This window comes from Trematomus bernacchii, unplaced genomic scaffold (assembly GCF_902827165.1).
Source record: "Trematomus bernacchii unplaced genomic scaffold, fTreBer1.1, whole genome shotgun sequence".
Taxonomy (NCBI): domain Eukaryota; kingdom Metazoa; phylum Chordata; class Actinopteri; order Perciformes; family Nototheniidae; genus Trematomus; species Trematomus bernacchii.
In genome coordinates this window covers 5551170-5568738 of record NW_022987839.1, presented here as the reverse complement: position 1 = coordinate 5568738, position 17569 = coordinate 5551170, and the positions used below count along the sequence as shown (strand labels likewise).

Below are 17569 nucleotides of genomic sequence, written 5' to 3'. Positions count from 1 at the left end.
GTTGTTGTCTTTACTTTTTGGGATGCTGGTGATACATGAGTCTGGGAGGTTCATAATGAATCCACTTGGATGAATCACCTGGAAGACGATAAGGCTATTAAACGACAAAAGGCAGTATTTCTCATGCCGTTGCTTCCCTTTAAATGTGATAATGGTTCGTTTTTTACTTACCTTGTTGGTATCTTATTTATCGTTTATTAAAAAAATGGTTTACAAAAACAGTAATGGGTAAAACACTTGGCTGTTATCTTTTTTGATAATGATTAGGACACCAGCCGAACCCATGCATTATCGTAGGACAAGGATTAAAGGGATGATATAAATGTTTAATAATCCGTTCAACCATTTCTTTAACTGTCAGATGGTCAAAATGTGTCTTTCTCATATGATTTGTCCCAAGAGACATCCATCCATCACCTGGTAACACTCATGTAGTTTGACAGCACATTTAATGTTCAGTATCAAGCGTCATGCCAGATGTTGTCTGGATAAACGAGGTATTCCTGTGCGTACGTTTGGTTTCCTTTAAACATGCTGTGTGTACGGTCAGCAGCGAGGGGTTCTTCCCGATCTTTCAGCAGCCGGTTGGAGAGAGTAAAGGGGGCCTGGGTGCGGCTTTAATTAAGGGAATGGATGCAGAGTCATGCTGAGTTGTTTGGGGACCTAATGGGCTGAGAGTGGAGTGTGACTTTCTGCAGCAGGTGGGGGGCCGTCTGGCTGAGCGTGGGGGGGGGGAAGGGCCCCACTTCTCAGTTTGTGGACCAACACCCAACAGGAGCATTTCTGGGTTTGGGTGAACGCTATGGCTACAAGATTAGGAAAATATAGGTTGTTTTATATTATATAGAATATAATCCTTTATTGTCATTATACAGGTACGATGAGATGAGTAGAGCTACTCCTTTCTTTAAGGTGCCATCAGAAATACAAATGAGACGTACAACATTCAGGAGATGACAACATGCAAGCATTCATACTTCAATATGCAGATCAAGTTAAAGTGCAGAAATATATCGGTTTAACTGATTCCCTGACATTACAATTGCCATGTGATTTGCAAGAGAATCTCTACATAATAAGGATGTTTTATTATCTCTGTGGAATACCGCGTGTTGGCCACGACTTCTCTGCAGCGCCACAATACTTCATTCAGATATTTTCACTTATTTTACCTTTACCAATTTTTTGGGCTTACAGCAAATTAGATGTAGCACTTGTCCATACGGTGTTTTTGATAGCATTTTGATTAATTGTGCAGCCCTAGTGAACGCCAATTTTTTTTTTTTCCTTAGTGTAGCGTTCATCATTTGATAACACCAGATGCATTATGTGACAGATCTGGGACACCCAAAATGTCTAGGTTTATGTAGCATTTGCTAAAACCAGATATGCAATGGGTTGGGTGTGTATCGTCAGTTGATATTAGCTTTACATAGTTTGGTTAAAGTAATGTCAACAGCTTAAGTGTGGAGAAGGAAAAAAGCAAAGCTATATGAGGTGTGTGTGTGTATAAACAAAGCAAGATGTACAGCTGTGTAATATCACGTTATCTGAGTTTAGCATTACTTTTCAGAGGTGGTGTTGATATGCAAACAAACAGTAGCATACAGCGATCACACATTATGGGCTAATTCAGTTTTATTTGTTTGCCTTCACGTGATCTTATTTAGTTTGGTGGTTAAGCAAGCTGGATGGCTCTCAGTTAATCATTCAGACTGTTTTCGTGTTTAAATGCCAAACTTAACTCTCCTATTGTGAGGATTTGCTCTATTTTATAGTCAAATGAACATCTTTTCACTGTTGGTAGCACAAGCCATTTGAAGACCTCACTTTGGCTTAAAGACATTATCACATTTTTCTGACCTTTTTTATGGACCAACTGAATCGAGTAAATTATCTGGAGATGAATTGATGATAAAACGGTAATCTACGTAGTTCGATTTTGCAGCAGACTATTACAAATAAAGTGCAGTGTAATACCAAGACATTTTTCTCTCTTATGTGTGTTTCTTTAGCTAGAAGGATGATGTTATAATAAATTAAAGTAACACTACTAAATTACATTTGTTGTGTTAGCAGCTTGTGTTCGATTGTGTTGACATGATGCTCAGTAAGTCAAGAGTTCACGTTGTTGTGTGGGCGTTTGATCAATGTACACTTCTTTTTTGCACAGTGTGGGTGATGCACAGTGTGGGTGATGCACAGTGTGGGTGATGCACAGTGTGGTTAACCTCTGACCGTATGAAAGCAGGAACCACTGAGAAACCAGCTAGAGATGTGGTGGCTTTTGCAATTTCTTCCATTTGAATTGGTCGTATGCGTGCACAAAGAGGAACTATGGGTATTGGCTGCTTTTGTTTTTGTCCTGCTAGCTTGTCCTGGTTTTATTCGTTGTAAAACCATCTTGTATGAAATGTGCACCCAAGAATGGAGTGATCGTTGTTTGTTTTAACGACTGGTTTAAATGATCACATTTGTTTGACACTTCTGACATCGTTGTCTACCAGAGGAAGTTATGCATTTACAAAACATATTTAGCAGGAAATGCTTCGTGCAGTTTCTGTTTTGAAGATATTTGTCAGATGTGGTTGGGGTGGAGGTGGAGGCGCAGAATTGTCACATTTTGAATATTTTATTTTTTTCAAGTCGTGTTTGTCGTCATTAAGCTGACCTGGTTTTCATACCAAAGTGTTTGCGACAACAATATTACATATATGACATAAACTCAACCATATGGAGGACCATTGTTAGGCCTATTTGTTGAACTGAGGTCCCCCGCAGTCTAAACATGGACTTTGTTAAGAGTTACAAACCATTCCCAGATGTGCCCTGCTCCACCTTAACACAACACCAGGCTCATTCATTCAGCGTTATATGGGCCTCAGAAACTCTTTAGAGGCAGATCATCTGTTAAGTGTATCAACATATTTCTCTTTTAATCAGATTAAACAACTCCTTCACTTGAACGACGCCCACCAAAAGCTACCCAGAAGACCCCAGCCCACCTGTTAATGAGACTTTGTTGTGGCTGTGTTTACCTTATCTAACAAACACCTAGTTAAGCTATTAATGCAGTCTTGTAGATGATCAGTGAGCGGCCGTATGGAGAGGAAGTCTCCGGCCCCAGACTTTGCACAGTGTGTTTCCTTAGTTCATTACACTCACTGCCGTCAATGAACACAGGAAGAAGTAAACAAAGGAGTGGTGACCGTAGTCTGCTTCAAACCCCTTATGGTAAAGTTGCTTTTGAGTGAGACTCAAGCAAACCCTTAATTAAGGAAAAGGCCTGTTTTGTTTACATTTTAAGAATATTCTTCAAACATGTCTTTGCTCACAGTGGGTCACTGAGAGGTCACAGGGCAGAGGATTTCCTTTTACCCTCATTGATATAAACGGGTAGTAGACAAATCAGCGTATAGGTTTTCTTTTAAAGAGGACAAGAACAAGAACATTTCTGTTTCAAGATCCAAAGGTTTCATTTCGATAAACACATGTCGAAGTGTCCTTGGGCAAGACACTTGACCCCAAAAATGCTCCCATAGGTGTGTCACGCGTATTGAGTGTAGGCAAGTTGCTTTGGATAAAAGCGTTAGCTAAATTACATGAAGTAAAATGCAGTCCTAAGAAAACTATGTACATGTAAGATAGAAAAAGATAACTCGTAACCCTCTTCAACGAAACAGAAGCACCACTGTTGAGTAGGCGGAGATGTAAGACAGGGAGTGGACTATTTCCAACAAACCTACACTTTGTGTGAGCCGAGGAACTCTTTCTGTGAATTTAAATCAGAGGGAGCGTGTCTCTGGTCTCGGAGGCGTCCTCTCAGACTGCAGATTGAATCAGAGCGCCTCTGACCTGTGAGAGGCAGGGAACCATGACAAGGAGGCGCTGAAGAGGATTGAGTTTCAGTCGGCTCCTCTCAGCAGCTGTTTAATGAAATTCTTTATAAAACATTTTGTGCGGGGCCAAGAATGACCTCTGATCGCTAGTGTCAAAAGCTGGGTGATGAGTAAATGCATTCGCCAGAAGGAAAGAGACAACATTAATCAATCAATCAACAATTTTATTAATCCCGCAAGGGGCAATTGGTTATGAGCAGCAGCTTATGTCATGTACACAGGCAGGAACATACAGGATATAAACAAACTAAGTCACGGTGGCATTACTGCACATAACCACCAACTCATTGTTGGTGATGAAGGTCTGTGATTGGTTGGTTGTTTCACAGCTCTAAATGTAGTAGGAAAATGTGCCTACTACAGCCTTAAACCTTGTATATCTGTAGAAAGCTAGCAGAGTATGTGAGCTTTTACTTAGATATTATGTCGTGGTTTTGAAATCCCACATGTCCATATTTGAAAAACCACTCTCTCAGTGACTGTCGTTGTGTTGGAGAGAGCTGCGTCGCTCTGGCTTTTATTAACAAAGGTAGAAATGTAAATTAAAAATGGTGACGCTAATGCTCATCGTCAGAAACACAAAGCATGTGTCGTCTCTGTCCCCCTCAGCCTGACCATACAAAGTCATGATTGGACACGGTGGGCTGCTGCTACTCTAAATATTATCCTCTCGGGTCTGTCATACACCATAGTTTCTGCGTGACGACGGAGGAAGAGAGCGATACGGTTTGGAAAGGATGAAGAGGAGAGAGTGAGACTTTGTAGAAGTATCTGCCAGCAGGGAAGTAGCATGAGATCACATCGTCAGCTGATTGGATCACCTGATATGTGGTACAGATAAAGTACAGTAGCTACAACTGTTTGCCACATTGTTTAGATAAACAAACAAAACCATAATGAGATACTCTACGGCTGGTAGTGTTGATTTGTAAATGTGTTTTATTTTTCCAGTTTCAGCAACTTACACAAACATTTTCACACTTTTCCCGACAGTTTTTTCCCTCATTTTCTTCAGCTTTATCCACATAGTTTATATATAGAAAGAATATATATATATATATATATGCAAGGGAGGGGGTATTGTGTGTGTGTGTGAAGATGCTAGAAGAAGTATACTAGTATATCTTTGTACTAGAATATGAAGATACTAATGTAAATCGGAAGGTGTGGGGAAATGTGTCGCTTCAGATTGTTATTTTTGTTTGTATGTGTATCGGTATTTTAGTTATGAAACTAGCAAACACATAATATTGCTGAAACGGTACACCCTTTGTTTTTATTTTCACACAGACACACACATGCAGGTCACATGTTACCGGAGTACTAATCTGCTTAACGTAGTGATTATTGACACGTGTATTTATGTTCAGGTGTTGATCCATTTAGATAACTTTTCTTTGTTGCATTGCAAAAGATGACGGAATAATTTTCATGTCATTGTAGGTCATTTGCTAAAAGAGTTAATTCACGAATCTCTATCCATGGCACAAAAGGGACCTTTATTAAAAATGCTACTGTGTGGTAAACACAGAAGAGAACATCCTTCCTCTTCCTTTCTGCTGAATTCACCACACACCAGAGTTTCAGTTTTACCACAGTCCTCTAATGCCTCATCGGTTTGTGTCTTGCCATCAGCTCTTATCAGCTGTGACTAGCTTTGTGGAAGCAGCGCAGACGGTTATGTCCCGCCATTTCTAATGACCCCGTGAAGTCTCCTCCTCCAACGGTCGTGCAATATTACAGCTAACACTCCCTGCAATGAGTAATGTATTGTTTAGTTATTGTTACATCATTTTATACAGTCTTTACTGTCTGTTTGTTAACTAAAATACTGATTAAAAGACAGAAAAGTGACACAAATTATCCGACTTAATACGACAATAAAGTATAATACTGTATTATTCTTTAAAAGCTAAAAAGGTAGTGACATTCTTCATGAAAGACACCATTTGTATTAATCAGTTGTTTTTTTCTCCTATTTATTCAGAGAGCTGTGGCGATAAAACCAAGTGTAGATAAACATTTTTAAAAAGGCATATTTTCTAGAGGTGTCCTTTTCAATATTTAATTCAGAGTAGATATTTTTCAAATGTCCCAAGATTCAGACATCAGAAATACCAGTGCTCCCCTAATGCCATTATGTTTCACACGCAGGCATTGTAGACCCCCGACACCCCCCATCTGTCAGCTCTCTGTGTAATGTGCAGCTCTGTGCAGAGCGGTAAACAAAGCTGTACTTCAGGAATGTTGGGGAGGAGCCCTAATAGTGTAAAAAGTCCTTGCAGTTGGTGCTGACTTGAATTCTTTTGGCTCATCTTGCTGGGTCTTATTGAACATTTTGTCCATCTTACCACAAGTTATTCTTCCCGTAACTTGTGTTTTTAAAGGGCTCAAAAGAAAATGTGTTTCTTTCACCCCTGACCAGATGTTAAAAGGCACTCTTAACGTCAAATAAAAATCACATTTGTCTGCTTTTTAAAGACTTTTACAAACTTTTCCATCCCCCACTACACTTCACATCTTTTTGTCTGCCTTTTCCTTTTATGTTTTTTTTGTCTCAGCAGTATGATAACTATCACTGAAGCACTTAAGGGGAAACTCGCATTTAAGTTGGCCATTAGGCACTCTTTTCACAGGATGTGGTTGTTTTTGCAGAGGCATGTACCCTATGACCCACAGCACTGCAGCACACACATCACACCTTTTTCCTGAGCAACTACAGAATATACAGCCACCAGTTTTACTCATAGTTAACCGTCAAATCATAATTCTCTTGTTGTGCATTGTAAATATAAATCCACTGACCCCTTAGTACTCAAATTAGCCTTTCATATCCAACAGGGAAAGTCTATTCTTGGACACAGCTGTTGACTTGGCCTCTTTCAACAGTTTTTTGATTTCCTATGTATATCTAACTGGGGTAAGTACACAGGAAGTATGTCTCAGTTTCTAAGCTTAAGGACAGTGAAGGAAGTGTGTCACCCAAGTGTGGGAAATAGCAGGAAGAGGCATGGAACAGCCTGACCATATATGGCAACACACACACACACACACACACACACACACACACACACACACACACCCCTAATCGTTTATTCTCTGCAAGCTTATGACTACCCTAGTTTCCAAATAAATGCTGTCCAACTCAACTTTAGACATTTTCCATGCTGCTGTCACACAAAGAATATTTAGCCAGTTTTGGGATTTGAATTATTCCTGTTTTTGGTGTTGTGGCTGTTCGGTAAATGCCTATTGACTCAGCTCAGTGTGGAAGAAATGCATCATGGGACTTCTCATTAAACCACAGTTATTCTTCTCGTGCTGCATTCTGTGGCATTTCTAAATGTGTGGTCATCTGCTGTTAGACTCATTATGAATACATCTGGTAAACAACATGAGTGCAGTTATTTAATTATTTTACGCAACCTTTGATTATCTCGCATTCAGCGTCTCCATCTTGTTGAGTCTTATCTGAAATGCACCGTCAAGATATCCAACTACTTTTTACGTAGGCCTGTAACAGCATGAAAGAAAGTAGAAAGTATGTAGGATGGTGGTTTTGAGGACGTGCTGATGGGACTGGCAGCTGAGTGGGCCAATCGAGTGTGGGCACATCGTTCCTCCATATTTGGACAAGGCAAAAGGAGTCGCTCCTCCTCTCTGCTTCTTAACACTAACTGATATTTCCCCTCAATGTCAGGAAACAGCTTTAACAACACACGACATGATGGTGTTACTAAGACGAGATCAAAAAGTATATCTAACTTAAATGTATTCACCCTGGTGGTATCATCAAAACAACTGCAGTGTCCCTTAAAGCTAAATAATACATATTTCTGGAACTACAGAAAGTGAATTCAAATGAGTTTTAATGCAGAGGCTTCAATATTCACAATCTTGTTATAGTCATAGTACATTTTCTTCACATTTTAAATACTAACTATATATGTTTTAGGAGTCACACATCCATGATAACCTTCTGTCGTGTTCATTTACCACTTGGTAGGAGAATAGTTTCTTTGATCATTTGCTAACTTACATGCAGTGTTTCCGTTTGAAGAAAATCGTAATCTTCAATTTACCGGACAAATGGGAAATATTCTGATCAAATATTATCTGTGTTTAAAATTGAGAAAGCTTTAAAAAGAATGACATTGTCAAGAATCAAGATTTATGTTTTATTTAAATTATTACTGAGAAATTCAAGCGTACACTTTAAATTGTGCTTAGGGCAATCACAGGAATATCACAGGAGAGATTTGCCGTACTTCTTCAGACTTCTCTGGTCAAAGTCTGGTAAATACTGCTTACATAAAGACTAACTTAAAGCTAATTTGCTTTATCCCAAAAGAAAACACAATTTTCTTCTGTTTCTCATAGGGCTGCTCAATTAATCGTATTTTAATCGCAATTACGATTTTGGCTTGCAACGATTATGAAAACAACATAATAGAAATAAAACGATTATTATTTTTATTATTTGTATTTTATTGGTTTTTCAGTTGAATTATACTTAAAGTTCAGGGTAATCACTGTTAAAAACAATAAATGGATGTTTTTCAAAGTAAATGGATAATCGTTTTTAATAATCGTGATATCAATTATTGACCCAAATAATCGACATTATGATTTTTGCCATAATCGAGCAGCCCTAGTTTCTCATTGATTTGTTAGGGCACTTTTTAAAAATATATCTCTGTGCCACATTAAACCTCTGCAGCCGCATCAAGTTCATGTGACTTAAACACTCACAACACCCTTTTTCCTCATTGTTCCCCGTCTCTGACACTAGTGACAAAGAAGTCTGATCCATTTCTTCACTGTTTGTTTTAACACCGAGGTATTGTTTCTTTGTTACAGATGGATCTGCGGGTTCTTTTAATAGCAGCGTTATCGGCGGTCCTCAGTGGCAGCTGGGCGCAGCAAGGTGAGAACAAAGATACGTTTGAATCCTGCTCTTTTTCTCTTATCTTTACTGTTAAATATTAGCTAAACATCTTGCATGTTTTTCAGCTGTTTTTAAAAGACACCCCAGTGCAATACTTTTTATTTTTTATATATATCTGTTGTAATTTATTGTCTTTTATTGTGATTGTAGTAATGTGTTTTTATTACATGTACAGCACTTTGGCTCGACCAAAAATCGCTTTTAAATGTGCTTTATAAATAAAACTTGATTTGATACTGTCTCCTTTGTATTTAAAATTAGACTACTTCTTTATTATAACTATCATGGTACATCAACGCTTTTATCCTCTACACATTTTGTACTTCTTCATTCATGGTTTTATGGCTCTGTGGGTTCTGTTGGCTTCTTTTAACGAGGTGAAGTCATCGCTTGGTGAGCGGCCTAGAGCTTCTCTCAGCATGACTCAATGCTCCCAAATGGGGAGGAGGTTGTGTCCTACAGCCCGAAAACCAAAGCTGTTTTGAGTTAGTGAACTAATGGAAACATTCTTGTTGGCTAAGAGGAACCCGTGTTTTGTCTTTCAGAGGGGAGCGTATGCATCAAAGCCAACGCTCAGTCCTGTGGGGACTGTATCCAGGTCGCTGAGTCGTGTGGATGGTGCGGAGATGAAGTGAGTTCAATCAATTCATCTGCTACCAAAGTGTTTTATCATATGAACGGTAGCTCAAGTTCAACCAAGGCTTCATTTCGTCCCCTCGTTCCCCTGCATTTCCTGTCCGTCTCTCTCACTAAATGAAGCACAAACAGTCTTGAACAAAATACAATTAAGTTGTCTAGAATTTTTAAAAACTGTGGGTGTAGCCTGAAAAATGTGGCAGCGTTGATTAATGGTTAACTTTCCCAAAAACGTCTGGGAGTCATCATCTTGTGCCTTTTACATAATACAATAAATATATTTACCATTGGCAGCTGTTCCAAATGTCTGCATGCAACAGGCCGGAGTCACAGTGTGTTATTTCATACAAACTAATGCAATCCAAATACACTATGATTCAATACAATGTGTTTCATAATTATCATTTTGAAAATGGAGCAAGGGTTTGAAGGTAAGTGAAAAGGTTGTCCTTGTTTCCTAAAATACATGTTTGTATTATTTAAATGTGTATTTATTTATATATATATCTGCACTATAAGTAAATGCTTCGTTCTTTCTCTTGCCGTTCTCCCAAAGTGAGTAATCCCTGACTCGTCCATTAATCGTAAACGGGAGCTGCTTCTTGTCTCACAGCGGAAACTTAGTCTGGATAATCCTCGTTAATTAGACGTTGTCTGTACCCAGAGTCAACAGACCACAAATGTATGTTTACTCCTTCACAGCTAGAGTTTATTTATCAGTGTGGCCGGCTACAAAGTGCAGGACAAATGAATGAATCTTTTGTATGTCATGCTGTGCCGCACATTTCTGCAAAAAAAGGCATCTTTGCAAAGCTACTTGAGGAGCATGAGGTTCACATGAGTCGGTGTAAATGGGCACTAGATGTGTATCATGGTTACACTGTGAGAGTATGAGACCCTGCTTCGTAACGATAACATCAAACATTAGTAATCAATATGAAATTGAGGGTCAGTAACAAGGCTATTTAATCCGGTGGTATCAGCAGCAGCAGATTTGATAATTGAAAATGCAACCTATTTGTTTGTTTCCCTATCACATGATTTACCTCCTCAAAATATTATCTGAAAGCTTCAGTTGTCATCCCCTAATATCATAAACCAAGTAATGATATACATTTGTTTACTTGTTTATCCAAAACAGTGATACTTAATAGGTCAGTCTAGCCTTGTGAGTCAGTACTTTTGAGTTTATTGATGATAACAAAATCTCTCTGGTTTGGGGGTATTTTTCTCAGTTTTGCATTTTTTAAGACACTGCTGCATTCCTGATAATTCTTGCCAGTATTTGTCTGTCATGCTGACTTATATCCTACCCAGAAATGGTGAATCAACAACATGACTACACAGTACATTTGGTTAAAGTGGACCTATCATGCTATATTTGAATAATATAGTGTAGGACCATACCTATATAAGGCATATTTATACTTTTTTTTTTTTCAAAATACCAAACAGATCATGCATTTTAGCCATGCCTCATTTCGCTCAATTTGACAATTTCTAGCTCTGGGCTGATTCAGTGAGAACAGCACCACCTACTGGCCTGGCATATGTACTACAGCGTCTCCAGCGCTTTCGAACGGCAATGGCCGTGGCTGTCTCCTCCTGATTGGTGGAGTTGGCCCAATAGCCGTAGCGCCACCGTCCTGACGTCAGGACAGTGTTCAAATCTGGATCAGTTTTTATCAGATCCGTTGCAGCCCATTTTTTAGAGATTTGGGTATGGAGGAAAATAGAGAGGGTTGTGTTTTCTGACACTTGGTGAGTTCCCTGGAACACCGGGGACACATATTCATGTATAAAAGACGTACAAAAGTGCATTTTGCATGATAGGTCCCCTTTAAGTCTTTGGACAGTCGGAGGACATGACACCACTGAGAAACAACACTTGAATACTTAACACCTCTCTATATTAACTTCTCCTTTATACATATTGTCCTGTTTACACCCTAATAATACCCTAATATTCTTCAGAACAATAAGTGTTTCATAGTGTTTCGACTACAGATGATCTGGATAGCGTCCACTAAATGTAATATAATGAACGGCAGAATGCAGGGGGAAGAAAAATGCTTCTGTGGGTCATGGGGTTTTTAAAGAACTCGTTCAAAGCACTATTTTAGTTTTGACTGAGTTCTTTGTCTCAGTTTCTCCGTGGCTCTGCCCACAGGAATATCATGTGCATCCAATCTATTATTCTTAGCCAGGCGGTCATCTGTTTCTCCTCTTCTCATGCTGCCAGGGAACAATGGCCTAGTAAACAGACAGCAGGGTAACATGGATTGACTCCAGAGGCATTGGTTAAACAAACTCTTTGATTTAATGTCAGAGATCCATAAAATTGTATCTGCAGCAATTACACTCCCAGATGTCACACAAAAACAGAACCAACTGTTCTAGTTTCTATGTCTGTTTTTACCCTACAACATATTTTTTACATGTTCTGTTGTTCCTGTAACATGTTTGTAATGTTGTCAACATGTTTCTTCATGCCCTTCCCACCAAGACAAATTCCTCTTTATTTACGGGAACTTCCCAGAGGACTCCTCTCATGCATCACTGACGAAAATGAGCTTATACAGTGGTGCTTGGTAAATGTGTATTAAATGTAAATATGTCTTGTTATTATAACACTGCCTTTGTATGACTCGTTTTGTGTAAGTGTAGCCTGATACTTGGAGAACATCTTGCTATCTGCTGTCTGTGAAAGAAGTAGAAGAATATTAATCTAGAACTCATTTACTCACAAAAACCTCTCTCCTTTTCCACAGAGCTTCCTCACTGTGGGTGAGTCCAAGTCGGCCCGCTGCGATGATCTGGAGTCCCTGAAGAAGAGAAATTGTGACGTGACCAAAATTGAGAACCCACGTGGCGGCATCAACATCGACAAAGACAAACCGGTCACCAACCGTAAGAAGGACGTGGCAGAGAAACTGAAGCCGGAGCAGATCACCCAGATCCAGCCGCAGAAACTCACCCTCACTCTCCGATCTGGTAAATATTAAACTCCCGGAGACAGATCTGTGAATGTGTTGCTAAAGCAGGCTGGAAATATGTGTTCTGTTATATTTATGTAGGTAGTTTAACGGTACGTCCACACAGTTCCGTCGCGTGCTTCAACAGAGATGCTTCCCATTCACTTTGAATGGGGTGACGTCAAGCTTTACCGAACTGCATTGTGGTTCCGTCGCTTTGCCTCCGTTGCTCGCTTCGAATGTTTAGAAAAGTTCAACTTTTCAAGCGTCGACGGAAGCGCCAGCCAATCAAATCATATGCCAGTACAAGCGCTAGCCAATCAAACCGCGTGCTTGTTTGTCCGGGGTGGGAGATTAATGTGATTGGTTGTTGGTCGCGCGCTAGACACGCCCACCGGCAAGCTTCAATGCGACGGAAGCGTGTGGACGCACCGTAACAGTCTATACGGGCATACTAATGCAAGTCGACCAGCTTCAAAGCAAAACCAGAAGTCATTAATTCTGTGTAAACGTTTTGAAAATCACTAAATAAAGTGAAGTTTGAATTATCAGGAGTAGCACTTTTTAGTAAAGACCTTTTTATGGATCGTCATAGCAGCAGTGAAACACAGGATAGGATACATAAAAGTTCACTGAAGTGTAATTAGAGTAATATAAGAATAAACATGTAAAAAACAGTATGAATAAAAATAACAAAATGAATGTAAAAAAACTCGTCTTACACTTTTAGTTGTCCATGTCAGTCAGGTCTAGCATTAACAGGAAATGGTGATGAACAGCAACAACCTGTCGTCACCATCTCTTGAATTCCCTTAAAAGCTATCATTTGTTTTTCCCTTCAGGTGAGCCCCAGACCTTCGATCTGAAATTCAAGCGTGCGGAGGATTACCCCATCGACCTGTATTACCTTATGGACCTCTCCTTCTCCATGAAGGACGATTTGGAAAACGTGAAGAACCTCGGCACCGACCTCATGAGGGAAATGCAGGGGATCACCTCAGATTTCAGGATTGGTAAGAAAAACTCAAAATAAAGACATCCTTATAATATCTGGAATAAAAGCATTTTTAATACATTATATCTGACTTACATCAGGGAAGAAAAAGGGTCTTCTGTGGGGCATTAGGCAAGTTTATTTATATAGCTCTTTTCACCACAAGGCAGTTCAAAGTGCTTTACAAAAATGAAAGACATTAAGAGCATTAAACACATTGGAAACATTAAAAAGCAAAGATAATAAAACATGAATAACACAGGTACATGAATAAAAGTTACAGTGCAGTGTGAGATGTGAATAGTTCAATTCAAAGCAAACAGAAAAGTCTTCAGCCTGGATTTAAAAGTAGTGAGAGTTGCAGCAGACCTGCAGGTTTCTGGGAGTTTGTTCCAGAAACCTGACAATATCCCGAACCAAATTCTCACATTCCTCTACCCCTGGTCTTCACGTGAAATTATACAGGGTTCCTACCGTCATTAAAAACCTGGAAAAGTCATGGAAATTCAAAATGCAAATTCCAGGTCCTGGAAAAGTTATGGAAAACAATATATTTCCCAAAGTTTTGGAAAAGTCATGGAAATGTAACTAAAGTTGCATCAAACATCATTTATATTTTATCTAATCGCCGAAATAGTAATACTATAATGATAATAAATACTGTATCGTATAGTAATGAAACGTAAAATGGCATTTAACTGACAAGGTATTTTGCTGGTGAGAGATTTTTACAACCACGCCCTCTAGTCGACAGTTGCTTTAGCCTGAAGAAGCTAGTAAGCCTACTATTTGATTTGTTTTAGATAGGCACAACATGTTTCATATGCAGACCTTGTTTTCCTGTTCCATGTTAAAATAAACCATTTTCAGTGGTACCGCTGAGAAAGAGTAATTTCTTTGGTCATGGAAAGTTAGGTAAAGGTCATGGAAAAAAAGAAAAAGTCATTGAAAATCATTGGTGAAAAAGTGTATGAACCTTGATTCTAGTTATTTTGACAGTTTTCTAACCTGTGCATTAGGTTTCGTTCAAAGCAGCATTTCACTTTTGACTTTGTATCTCTAAACTCTGTACTGATACAAAGATTCTTCTCCTTTTTTAGGTTTCGGCTCGTTTGTGGAGAAGACGGTGATGCCTTACATTAGCACCACGCCTGCCCGGCTCATCAACCCCTGCACGGGGAACCAGAACTGCACCAGCCCCTTCAGCTACAAGAACGTCCTGAAGCTGACGGACAAAGGAGACGAGTTCAACAACCTGGTCAGTCAGCAGCAGATCTCAGGAAACCTGGACTCTCCGGAGGGCGGCTTCGACGCCATCATGCAGGTGGCCGTCTGTGAGGTAAGGAGGGAGATATTTAGACCTACTGCTCTGTATCTAGACAAAAGTGTCCTGCTAAAGGTCACCTATTATGCAAAATCCACTTTTTCATGTCTTTTCTACATCAACACGTGTCCCCTCTGTGAAAAGAGATTCTGAAAGTTTCAGGAAAAAAGATTCTCTCTCTTTTTGTCCTGATCCATTTATACAAAAACCTGTCTGAAAATGAGCTGATCAGATTTTGGCCACTTTATGATGTCATAACGTTTTTTTGGATTGTGTAACCATTAGCCAATCACCAACCAAGGTGACACCCCCCCCCCTCCTTATCACCTGAATCTCCTCCTAGAGCACCATTGTGTTCTTTGTAACCAAATCTCTCTCTGAGGGGCGTGGGGAGGGGCTCCTTATTTTCATCTAAAGTAACAGACAGAGAATCAGCACTTTGGAAACAGGGCTGAAACAGAGGGGATTCTGGGATGCTGCAATGATCTGTTTGGAGCCAAACACTTCAGAGACATGTTTTGTATATATCTGAGACCTGTAATATATTGATGAAGAACACTATAATAGGTTTAATTTTAAAATATTAATACGAGATCTCTCTCTGTGTTTGTCTTCCCAGAATCAGATCGGCTGGAGGAACGTGACCCGCCTGCTGGTGTTCTCCACCGACGCTGGGTTCCACTTCGCTGGAGACGGAAAACTGGGCGGCATCGTCCTGCCCAACGACGGAAAGTGTCACCTGGAGAACAACATGTACACCATGAGCCACTACTATGTACGTCATTTATTTAATATGCAGAGTTTATCCAGGGAGAGTAACCTGAGCATGTGGGCAGTTTTTAGATTTCACTGATTGCCTCTTCTTGATTTTAAAAGTTGTTTCTCACATGACACATACTTGTCCACGCAGTATAATATTAACGCAAGGCAAGTTTATTTTTGTAGCACATTTCAACAACATGCAATTACAAAAAACATTAAAAAGCAATAAGACAAAGTGCAAAACGAACAACATGTCCAGGTGCATTTTGAATAGATTAAAAAACATTCATTAAAATGCCAAGAGAACACAAATTAAACCAGCTAAAATAGAATAAGACGGGTATGCAATACAAGAATACAAGTTACATTGTAGTTTAATATAAGAAAAGTTATTTAATTAAGTAGTTATCCTGTCACAGATTTATGGAGCATAATAACTGAACGCTGCTTCTCCATGGTGCTGAATTCTGCTTTAATTAATGTGTGTGTTTATCTTTGACAGGACTACCCCTCCATCGCCCATTTGGTCCAGAAGCTGAGCGATCACAACATCCAGACCATCTTCGCCGTCACTGAGGAGTTCCAGCCTGTCTACAAGGTAAACGTTGTTCTCAGTGCAAACCGTTAAACCTACCCTCTTCCATTGAACATGTTTTTAATTCTGTTCTTACCTTGTGTCTCAATCAGGAGCTGAAGAATCTCATTCCTAAATCCGCTGTCGGCACGCTGTCCTCCAACTCCAGCAACGTGATCAAACTCATTATTGATGCTTACAATGTGAGTCAACCTGCACCAGCTTCACATCGGACTTTCACTGGCATTGAGACATGCCTTTGGGATTTAGATTTGACTTTCTTTCCTCATTTGGAAATCCTTCTTAAAGATGTTTAGGCTAAATAATTGTATACGACAAATCATCACAAATGGGTCCTGTACTTACTTATGTAAGACAAATAATCAAAGTTAAAGGTCCCATGACATGGCCATTTCTACTGATCATAATTCCATTGTTGAGGTCTACTAAAATAGATTTATATTGTGCAATTTTCCAAACTCACATTGGTTTCTCATACAGCATCTCTGTATAGTATGTGTATTCACTCTCTGTCCTAATCGGCTTGTTGGAGCTCCTGCCCCCCACTCCCTGTGAGCCCAGTGGCCGCCTGCGAGACAGCGAGACACAGCGAAACCCAGCCCGAAACACAAACACACACCTGCAGCCTGGCTGGGAGTTTGTGTGTGTGCCCAGGCTGAGTTCCGAGGTGTCTCGCTGTCTCGCCGACCCCACACCAGTGAGCCAGCTCACACTGTCCCGCTCCTCGCAGCAGTGAGCCTCGCAACGTCCCGCCGAGTGTGTGTGTGTGTGTGTGAGGAAGTCCGCGGATAGGTCCAAACGTTACGTCACTATACCCGAAATACGTCACTATACCCAAGAAGTAAACAATGGAAAAAGAGAAATTCTGTTCTGGGGCAGCATAGACAGGTATTTTCTGTGTTAGAGTTTTACTCGCTACAGGGTGTACTTTGAGGGTTTGTGACTCTGCAGACCGTTTACATGCATAAAAAGCTTCATAACACACAAGGGGACGGGTAATAACCGGAAAAGCATGACATGGGACCTTTAAGACACCACTTCTGTATCTTCAACTCCCGTACAGTAAATACTATGCAAACATTCAGGTTACATGAATTGTGTCCATCTTACCAAATCACTTTCAAGGCTTTCAAGGCTTTTATTGTCATGTGTACATAGCTACAGTGTAGTTATAACAATTAAATTCTTAGGTCACAGGCTCCTCCAACAGTGCTACACAATATAACGGATAAAAGTGCAAGTAAGTAAAATAAAATATAATATAATAGCACAGTTAGGCTTCAGCCACGACACTCCTTCACATACTGTATGTGTTAGTGAGGCCAAGCATTGTAACATCTCCTGCCTATAAGAAGCTGGGTTTGAAAATGTAATAATCGTGTCGGCTCAAGTTGATTGATCTACATTTTGTCTGCACTGGAGCCTGTAGTGATTGT

The 17569-nt window shown here is 39.8% G+C and overlaps 2 protein-coding genes across 2 annotated transcripts in view; both read left to right on the top strand.

The window, feature by feature from the left end:
* LOC117500356 (tripartite motif-containing protein 16-like) overlaps nt 1-17569 on the top strand; it is a 215503-nt gene that overhangs the window by 126359 nt on the left and 71575 nt on the right. The window lies entirely within an intron of this gene.
* The window catches only part of LOC117500348 (integrin beta-1-like), a 38124-nt gene that overhangs the window by 3526 nt on the left and 17029 nt on the right, over nt 1-17569 (top strand). Inside the window, 8 exon segments of the mRNA XM_034153205.1 lie at nt 8760-8826; nt 9393-9478; nt 12255-12477; nt 13301-13471; nt 14553-14791; nt 15396-15551; nt 16041-16136; nt 16226-16315. Coding sequence (XP_034009096.1) covers nt 8760-8826; nt 9393-9478; nt 12255-12477; nt 13301-13471; nt 14553-14791; nt 15396-15551; nt 16041-16136; nt 16226-16315 — 1128 coding nt within the window.